This window comes from Saccostrea cucullata, unplaced genomic scaffold (genome assembly GCF_032062105.1).
Source record: "Saccostrea cucullata isolate Sc308-1 unplaced genomic scaffold, CSIRO_AGI_Scuc_v1 ctg822, whole genome shotgun sequence".
NCBI classification, from domain to species: domain Eukaryota; kingdom Metazoa; phylum Mollusca; class Bivalvia; order Ostreida; family Ostreidae; genus Saccostrea; species Saccostrea cuccullata.
This window is the reverse complement of record NW_026928146.1, coordinates 239,449-250,561: the sequence shown is the minus strand read 5'-3', so window position 1 is coordinate 250,561 and position 11,113 is coordinate 239,449. Positions and strand designations below refer to the sequence as shown.

General features: G+C 32.1%; 1 protein-coding gene across 1 annotated transcript; it reads right to left on the bottom strand.

Annotated features, from left to right (window-relative positions):
- Positions 1–7,684: 7,684 nt before the first annotated feature.
- On the bottom strand, positions 7,685–8,832 carry LOC134276576 (ficolin-1-like). The gene is made up of 3 exons (XM_062758816.1): positions 8,797–8,832; positions 8,263–8,362; positions 7,685–7,932 (listed from the first exon to the last, which is right to left on the bottom strand). Exons 1-3 carry the CDS (start codon positions 8,830–8,832, stop codon positions 7,685–7,687), a joined length of 384 nt encoding a protein of 127 aa, XP_062614800.1.
- Between the last annotated feature and the right edge of the window lie 2,281 nt (positions 8,833–11,113).

Here is an 11,113-nt window from a genome sequence, read left to right as displayed (position 1 = left end):
ATCCGAATAGGTGAGGATGCTGCTGGTCCTAACATATTATTATTATGTGGATTTGACAGACAATGTACAATTCAACTCTGGTGCATGTTACCTATGCCGGGTATGCCTCCCAGATTTTACAGCCTGAATTGTTGATTGTAATGCTTCCATCCAACTGAATTTTTTGACTTAAAATCTATTTACTTTTTAGTCATCATTCATATTTACTTACCTTGAGTTTTGTCATATAGCATGTGTACAACTGTAAATATGTATAAACAAATACACCCCTTACTTGATGTTTCATTCATATCATAAAATGCATTATTGTTATGTTACATTCAAAAGCACCAAAACTTGTTATGTATTTTACTTCAAACTATTTTATTTCACAATTGATTACTGCCTTTGTCGCAATTGCATATCTTTCATGCCTCTCTTTGGACCCTTGTTAAAGTTGAATGGCCTTGATTGAAATTTATATACTTTAATTAGAGTTCTGTCCCTTTGTGAATCTAGCTAAATAACATTTCTAAAGATTTGTCAAACTTTTATTACTTCTCAATCTGTATTTTTTTTTATTTATTCACTGTTTTAGGACAAAAGGTAGACTGGTATGGCACAGCTAGGGTAACCATATCCTTGAACATTTATTTATTTTTTAAAAAATCACTCAATATTTTAAATAAACTGATATATGCACCAAACCCAAAGTTACAAAAGCATACTCATAGTGTAAGAATTATAATTATGGATATTCCCATTTTCAAATCCCCTAAAGATAGGCTAAGGGATCTAAGTAACTAAATATAGGCCACCATGTGTACGGATGTTTATTGGCAAATGACCTTGAATAACATGGACCGAATAAAGTTGAAGTTCATACCTATTTTTACATTAGCTCATTTTGTTTATATATTATTTCACTAAGTAAGTTTTTATTCATTCAAAATCAGCTGATGAAGTTGGTTATTATTACCACATTGTAATCTTGTACCATGTGCCAGTGTTTAAAGCATGGACGGGTGGCAAACCGATCTGTTTCAATCCAATAAAATACTTGCCATCGAGCAATATCACTGTTAATAAGATAATCTGTTTTACTTCTTTGACTGAAACTTAACTTTAAAAACTGGAAATTATTATAAAATATTTCATAATACAAAAACATAAATCGGATACTTTCATCACCCACCTTTCACTTTCATTGATGCATAGAAAAGGGGAGATAACCCGTAAACCTAGTGCCTAAGTACCGACACTGTATGGATGGATAAATAAATTCCGGCTTATCACATTTATTAGTTTTTTCCACAAAAAGGAGATGAATGATGACATATAATAAAAGGATAGAGCTTTGATAACGGCGCATATTGTGAGATGAACTCAAATATGCGGTAGTATATCAAAACGTAAATTTCTTATTTAATCTAAAAAAACATTTTTGTGGAGTCAAACACCACCTAACCGTACTTATTTTCTTTTGTTCTTCAAATTGAATTCAAGTTTGCCAAGGTTTGCTTATGCTTGTCAAAAATGTTCTATTGTTACATATGCTGCGACGCAAAACGAATACAATGTCTTTGAACGCCTGTTGAATTTGGATACAGAAGTTAAAAAAAATATCATTTTGGTTAGATCCAACAGGATGTAAAGCAAAATATCATATTGTATAAGTGAAGTTTAAAGCATTCTAGACTACCTAGTATTGTTTTTATTCTTAATCATACAAGTAAGATATATAACAGAGTTTGATTTAAACTTAAAGGTTTTTGAGTATGATATATTTTTGTCTTAAAGTTGATCAACTCGTAAAGTTGATTTTAACAATTCATATGCGTTCCATGCCAATGTGTTGACATTGAAAGACTCCTTTCCGACAACTGGACACCTCTGACGTATCAGAACTGGAATCCAAACGACGAGGGTGAGACAGCAGTTGACTCCGTTTGGCCTCCCTTTTGACTTATCGTAACGACGGTAGGTGGCGCTTGGTGACTGAGAGGAACTACACGTAATATACAGGAGAGAAGACGGACTAAAAGTCTGAGTCCTTTATTTGTGAGGATTTCCCGCTTTATTTGGAGCCAGAAGAGTGTTCTGTTACATAATATTTCTTTCTCTTTAAATAAGAAAAATAAACATTGGCAATTATTGTCTTTTTTATTTCAGTAAGCATGGTGTAAAAAAAGTCTTAATACTAGTAATTAAAATGAGTTTTCCTAAGTTCATGTAGAATATTTGACTCCTCAGAAGAGAACTAGATTTATCCTGAAGATTAAAAAGAAAATTATGGATAGCATGGGGATTGAATATGTATTATATTGTGGCGTCTCGATATCTTTGTGAGAAAACTTACACTTATATCTCTTCTCCTCATACGTAGTCGCCCGCGTGGCGCAGTGGTTAGAGCGTCTGCTCTAGAGTCGCGAAGTAAAGAGTCAATCCTTACTTGGCGGGTTCGAATCCCACTGCGGGACGTGGAGACCGGTCCTTCAGATGAGACCGTATAAACCGAGACCCCGTGTCGCAGTAGGTGCTGGCACGAAAAAGATCCCTCCCTGCTCAATGGCCCTGAGTGCCGAGTATTGGACAAAATTTGCAGCTCTCCACCGGCAAATGGTGGCGTCTCGATATGAGTGAAAAATTCTCGAGAGGGACGTTAAACAATATACAATCAATCAATCCTCATACGTATAATATTTTATTTTAAACAGTGGTATTATCATTTTTATGCACCAATTATTCAACAATCAGGGGCATACATATTTTCCTCTGACGGCATGTCCGTCTTTCTGTTTGTTTGTCAGATGATCTGTTTAATCGATAACATACTCTTCATGCTCATTTCTTTTGACAAGACTTTCTTGAATACCAACAGTTTTAACCTTAAAGTTATTAATTTGACCTACTTTTAAAAACGCAAAAAAACTTTAACGTTGGCCGTAGCCGCTGAGTGGTTAGTGCTGATTTATTTCTTATGGTAAGAGCTTCACTTGAATACTAACGTTTTTTTACTCTTACTTAGACAGCAGACTTCGATCTTCTTTAAAAAAAAAAAAAAAAAAAAAAAAAATTGATCATGACTTTTGAATGGTCGATTCTGTGACTTCCAAGTTGTTGTCTTGTTTTTTTTTTTTTTTCTCGAATTTTATAAGCCATTGTTTACACATCGCATAAAACAGGATGAATTGTCCTAACACGCATATCGATTTTTAGTTTGTTCATTAATCAAACATTGGAATTTGTTTAAGATGTAGTACCATAATTGCAAAGTTAATTGAAAACATATTGATTGATGTTAGTTCGCTAAGTTTTATTTGCAAAGACATTTGCAGAAATAAGATAACATCTTTAAAATATAATGATCAGTGCTTATTTCTTTTTTTGTTTTTTTTAAAACTCATTCTCTTGTTTTGCAAATTTGATTTCTTTGAATGTACTTGAATATTTCTAACTAAAATAGCAATAATTTTAAATGATTTTTACATTAGATTTTTAGCATGTGACATTGCTCTTGCACGGCATTTAAGGTTTGTGATGTCGAAATAAAACGCATATTACACATGTAACATTTTTACCCCAATCTGTGTTATGGTGTTTTAAAATAAAGAAAATAAAATTTACAGTATCGATATTAATCTACTATGAGGTATCTTGTGCATCCAAGAGTAGAAAAATCTAAATTTTATTCTTTTTCAAATGATAATCCGAAGCAATAAAAGATATTGATCTTCGTAAAATGTAACGTTCTTTTTTTTAATTTAAGCTCAAAATCTATTGAAAATCTAGTATCATTGCCTTGCCACTCTGAAAATTCAAGTTATCTAAAAATCTATTACATTTATGGTCAAATTAGATTAGTGGGAAAAAATAATGAGAAAGTATCACTTCAACGATTTAGCTTATTTTCACAATGACAATAATTTCGATTAAAGAGATTTTGAGTAGATTAATAGAAAATAATTCAATTTTGTTTGTATTCTCGCCTATAATTGGTTGATTTCCAAAAAGGGGACGCAATCATCTTATCCATGCAATTCCCTCATTTTCAGTCCTCTAAATCAATGGAAAGGACAAGATAGGGTAAGACCAGTATTTCGCCCCCGGTTTTGGGGGTGTTTCAGAATGATCCAACAGTTTATCCATGAAAACCTGTTTTCACCCCTGCCTCAAAATGAGTGCTGGTTTTAAGATTTTGGATATACAGAGGTCACAGTGAGGTCAGGGAATAGGTCAATTTTCGAAATTTCTCATTTTTATGCAAATTTTCACTAATTTTACAGCACATTTTCTTTCTGAAAACATAGAGCACACGCTTGCCTATCTACCAAATTTATATATTTTATACACTGATATCAGATGCAGTATATGTGTAAAAAATCTCTGATAGGCAAGCGTGTGCTCTATGTTTTCCGAAGAGAAATGTACCCCAAATATGACGAAAATCCACCAGAATTGAGGAAATTCGGGAAAATGTCCTATTTCTGAACCCTCTGGTGGCTTCCATGTAGCCTTTGAATCAAAATTGGTGCTTGTCTTAAAGTAAGCATCATTTTAACTTCTTAACTACAAACTATCACAGTTTTACCAGTGTTCTGATTTTTATTTCAAAAACTCGGCTGTTACCCTACCTTGTCCTTTCAGATTTAATAAATGTACCTTTAAAAGTGCATGGACAATGGAAAGAGATTTAATGTTAATATTTTTTTTAAATAGTATTACGACATGTATATTTTTATAGTATTTTACACAAAAAATAAATTAAAAATCTTATTTTAATCAAAAGTTATTAAAAATTGAATTTTTTGGCGGGTTTGATTGACACATCCTTGTACTTTCACAAATTTAAGTCTTATTCTCTATATTCAGGGAAATTGACAATCTTGTTCTGTTTAAATGAAAAAAAAATATTAAAACTATAATCCAGATTATACATGATAATATGACCAAGAATTAGATTCATTCCTTAAATAAATGCGCATCCATTCAAAATACTACATGGATGATAAGTATGATTTTAGATGTATTATTATTCAAAACATGACCCTCAAATATACTTATGTTTTTTTTAAACACTTTAACATCTTTATTACAATGAAACCTTTCTTATCCAACATGCAGGGGGAAGAGAGATTACAGATGTATGTGTCGGATTAAACAAGGTGTAGTATTGCGGCGTGTAAAGATCATTGACATAAGTATAAATGATAAATAAAATTGAATAGCGGACACCACAGTAAAACGTATTGCACATGTGTCGGATTAAACAGGTTCCAATGTAATAGGTTTAACAATAAAGTCATCTTCATCCTAATCATCTATCCAGACATCTTCATTTATCCTTGTGTGTAAATAATTCTAATTTAATTGACGTCTCCATATCAGTGAAATATTCTGGGGAGGGACGTAAACACTGAAAACATAAATTTGTCACGTTGACCAGGTTTGAAGTCATTTTCTTCCGTTCAGTTAGTCAATACATAATTTGACTATCTGTTTCCTCAAAATTACCAGTCTTTGGTAAACTTTGACTTGTATCCTGGTCATTTTGTTTATATTGTTTGGCGGGAAGAAACAATAGCGTCGGTCGCCATTTTCCTCCCAGGAAAACACGAAGTGATGGTATGTCATGATTTGTTGTTTTCTTGTTTTAGACAAATAATTCTATAATAAACTTATTCAAAAAATGTTCTACTGAGAAATAATATTAAGATTAACAAAGTACTCTATATTTTTCTTCAATAATTATTGTATTTTACAGTATTATCATAATGATAAATGTAGGCTAGGATGTGGGTTGTTGTGTTCAAGTAGATTTTTGCATATTCAATTTATGCAAACAGTTCAAATTGGACTTGGTCTAAAATTCAACGATTATTAAATACGTAGTATTCCTTTATAACTCACAGGTATTGCATGGACTCTCAACTACCACTGAATGGACAAATAAATCAAAATACAATACTTTTTTACGAATATAGACAAGATGAAAACCACATTAGGTACACGAAGATGTTACCATGAACAGAATAAATAAGGTAGGATTACACGTACTTATAGCTTATATTTTAAGTATAATGGTGATTTACACAGATCTTGTTATTTTTCAACATTCTATTTTATAAAAGAAAATACAAATAAATGAGTCCCTGATGTTTATGTACTAACTCTCCACTGACTATACTGGCCTGCTTCACTATAAATATTATTCGTATTATTCCATGTATTTTGTTTATAATACAATCATGTATATGATAAAGGCATTTAAAATAAAATCACGATAGTTTGTAGTTGACCCATTTCTGACGAAAACAGCCAAACAAGAAGGAAACAGAAGTGATGATGATTTCATTCCTATGTGCCATGTTTGCTAAGGTATATATTAAACGACTAATATTATGGTACCCATCATTTTCTTCTTAATACTGCACATATATCTATTTACTATACTTATATCTTGATTTCCTTTTAATATAATTAAATTTGTTTTCATATATACGCCTACTTTACTTTAGCTATCAAGCAACTGTATAAATTATAAAGACTATTCTTCATTGCAGGACTGTGAAAAAGAATTTGTAATGATCAAAGAAGAAAACAACCAGTTAATAAATTCCTCTGAGGTAGGAAAACAAAGCAACAACTGAAAGGGTGCAACAAGACTGTTACCTGAAGCTATTTCTTTGATTGATTAGAAATCATTTACAAACAGTGAAATTGATTTGCTTGAAAATACTAGTATATAAATATCCATGTAAGCTAGGTATATACAGGTGTATATGATTTCTTTAAATTTTTTACTATGTTTATATACAAATCTTATGTTTTTTATTAAGATGATCGGTTTATACGTTTGTGTATATTTGATGCTTGAAATAACCATATTTATGAAACAGAAATTTTATAATAAAAAGTTCAAACATTAGTTGTATAATTGTTATATTTTGTAGATCTGTAGGGCATTGATGCGTGATAATCAAAATGATTTAACGCGCATCGTCATCATGATGTCCAATATCGTCAAAATGCCTAGAAATATAACTAATTGAAAGTCATTTTGATATGAAATGATAATCATTTTGAATATCGGAATCTATCATTATGACAAGAATACAGTCAAATGAAATCCTTATAGTGTACTCATGGTGACTTTCAATTAGTCGAGGTAGACTATCGATTCAGTCAGTATGATTTTTCTCGAGTCGTCAAAATGAGCTTAACATATTGTCTAATTGACTAACTGCACCCTCATCTGGAGGACAATCAATCTGATTATTTTTTTAGGTCATGATGACTAACTTAAATTTTCAGTGAAACAGTATACAATCAATCAATCAATTCTAATTTCAAATTTATTACAACACATATAAAGTACATCTTTTACTGCATACATTCAGTAACGCTTTACAGAACAGTTCAAACCTCCATCCTTTACCGAAAACATATTTGTTTTCATGTTTGTGTTAAATATTTTTTTAAAAAGAACGCAGCGATGGAAATAAATTTAAAATCGTCTCTTGGGGGTTTAAATAATCCATGGATGATCTTTCGTCTGTTAAAAAAAGATAAATTAATACTTCACAGATAAATGTATAAAAGCATATTTTTTCTATCAAAAAAAATTTAACTGAAATTTTCACAGTTATATAAAAACAAAAAAATCTGATTATTAAGATTTATTGATTTATTCAATGAGGTTTACCTAGTGACGTCTGACCATCATGGTTGTCCCGTTCACTGATGTCCCGTGCGTTACTGTGGGAGACCATGGAGCGGACCACCTTGCCGGGGACCAGCGACCGTTAAGGAAAGCCCAGTGACAGGCGTTAAACCACCAGCCTCCTCTACGGTCATGGGTAGCAGCACAGTTAACACTATTATTGTCATTGTCTCTGTCCGGGGTGGAAAAATACATCCCAGACAGATCTTGGCAGCTTCTCATGCTGTCTCCTGAAATACAATATAACAATATAAAAAGACACAACAGTCATCTCCAGTCGTTTTCTCTGTCCTGGGTGGAGAAGTAAGACCGCGGAACATTAGCTGGCAAAATTGGAGATACACAGCTTACGTCATTTCTATCTGTTACAATCAAAACATTCAGTGATAGACAATGAAATGGGCGGGTACAATTCGACGTAGGGAAAACATCGGATTGAAATTGCAGATCCAAATTCATTGTCAATCACTTTATAATGTGTCAATACAGAAAAGAATAATTAGGAAGAAATATAAACCTAATTTAAACCTAATTTTAAGAACTAAACATAATACACTTACCTAAGGTCCCCGTGGCAGGTCCTGTAAGAAGGAGTTGATATTTTCCTGCTTCGTCGGAGACAGAGAATCCGTCGTACATTTCATACAATATTGTACCATTCTGGAGAGTGATGGACACATAAAGGGATTAGGTGTTGTCTTTTGTTAATTTATGGATTACGTCATTTCCTGTATTAAGATATATTTGAAATCATCTGTGAAGTTCATCGAATATAATTATTCTTTTAAAAATATGAATCTACCGTAATGAAAAAAATTCGATCAAATCAAATTATTTTTCAAAGCTGTAGAGAATATTGCTACATTTGGTCTCATTAGAATATGCCGCTAGATGATAGTCTTCTTTTCTACTTTTGTAAAAATTATTTGAGATATCAATTTAACGATAACTGAAAATCGTAGAACACATATTAACTAATCTTAAATTTAGATCTTTATTATGCTTTATAATTTTTCACCTGCCACAAAAATTTTTTGTTATCTTCAAACTTTGAAGGAATAAAAAGTTCTTATTTAAAAGCGATCTAAACTTACCAATCCAGACATTCTGTTCTGGTGAACCAAAACCATTTTTATAATCTGCCCAGTTTCTGTCAAAACTCACGGATCCGTCTACTCGTTTCTGAATGACCTTTAAAAATTAACATGCAACACAATCCAAAACAAAAAGGGAAAATCAAAATTCCTTTTTTTTCACCCAACGTTTACAATCTGAAGTCATTTTGGTCTTAAAATCCTTATATCTGTCTCCACAAGTTCCCTTTTTGAAGATTTTTTTTAAGTATTTGAGGAACGTTCCTCTTTCTACACTTCAGATGCATTTGTTATGACCAGACTTTTGAGGAACGTTCCTCTTTCTACACTTCAGATGCATTTGTTATGACCAGAGATTTGAGGAACGTTCCTCTCTCTGAACTTCAGATGCATTTGTTATGACCAGACTTTTGAGGAACGTTCCTCTTTCTACACTTCAGATGCATTTGTTATGACCAGAGATTTGAGGAACGTTCCTCTCTCTGAACTTCTGGTGCATTTGTTATGACCAAACTTTTGAGGAACGTTCCTCTCTCGAACTTCAGATGCATTTGTTCTGACCAGAGATTTGAGGAACGTTCCTCTCTCTGTACTTCTGATGCATTTGTTATGAACAGACATTTGAGGAACATTCCCCTCTCTAAACTAAGATGCATTTATTATCACCAGACATTTGAGTAACGTTCCTCTCTTACAGATGTGCACATACAGTTTGTATTTTTAAATACCTTATGAATGAACACATCAGGCATTTGAGGAACATTCATCTCTCAAATTTACTTATTACCGTAGGCATCTCATAAATTTTCAAATATTAGGCATTAGAGGAACGGTCCTCTTCCAATTTCAAATATTGATACTATATACACCATGTACACTGGAGGAACGTTCCTCTTCAAACTATTGACACTGGATTTACTAGTCTAAACACATATTTGAGGAACGTTCCTCATCCAATTTCAAATATTGATACTATATACACTGGAGGAACGTTCCTTTTTCAACTTGACACTGTATTTACAAGTTTTAACACACAATATCACAAACGTTCATCAGTCAATTTCAATTGATAATACATACTACATGTTTATAAACAGTACATTTGAGGAACATTCCTCTACCAATTCCTATCAAAACACTACTACCATGAATCTTAATACAATGAATGTTCGTCTCCCCATTTCAAAATTTGACACTGGACTGGACAAACATTCCTCTTCCAACTGTTGACAATGGATTCATGTCGAATACTCCTCTTCTGATTTCAAATGTTATTATATAACTTTATACATGAATCAGAGTATAATTGGATTTGAAGAAAGCTGTACATCCAGGTACTCCTAACGTAAAAGAGCAGATAATCCTGTTGATTTCATAAAGTCAAATTTCAAGGTTGAGAATATTCTGACACAGAAAAATAATGTCTGCTTAAAATTTTGGGAACCCTTTGCTTTACAGACATCAAACGTAGTATACTGGTACTCCCAAAGGAATAAAGACCCCTACTGATTTTGGGTTACAAGGTGAAAGCACAAGGCTCAAACTGATCTAGAAATAGAAAAGTATTGTTTACTCAATATTTAAGTAACTTGAGATTCTACTGTTTGAAAAATAATTTAATGCACTAGATCTGTAGAACTCCTAAGAAATATATGACAACTTTTAATTTGGGGGTCATAACTTGATCACAAGATCAAGTACGTGTCATTCTTGACAATTAATATTTTAGGAAATCATTTTTCACTCAATTTTGTGAAAAGCCTCTTATTATTACAGACATTAAACTCGTTGGTACCACTTCTTTAGGAGTATACATGATCACATTTTATTTTGAGGTCACTTCTCTGGATATCATATAGGAATGTATATCTCATGCTGAATAAAGAGTAAATGTTTATTTTTACTTTAAATGAGAAAAAAGGGCAACTGTTTGAATCGTGCAAGAGACATAAATCTACAACAAGGAATTGATCAAAAAAGTTATACCATTCCCCTGGTCCCCTGCATTTACTATTATGATATAAATCTGTTGTATAAAGCAATGCTTTCTTACACTAAAATAAACAATTTTCTTTAACAATTGAAATTTTATGATATTTATTAAATGAAAAAATCTTTCAGGAAAAGAATCTTACCCTTAGCTTTTTAGTATAGTTCATCCAAGATTAATTTATGAAAAGTCAGTGCATTGACCAGTAAATTCTCTATAAGTTGAACATCCATTGACATTTGAAAATCATGCATGTGTCTCTACTTACTTCATCACGCAGTTTTTTGACCAAAACTAATTATATAACTTTAATTATCACAGTATAAC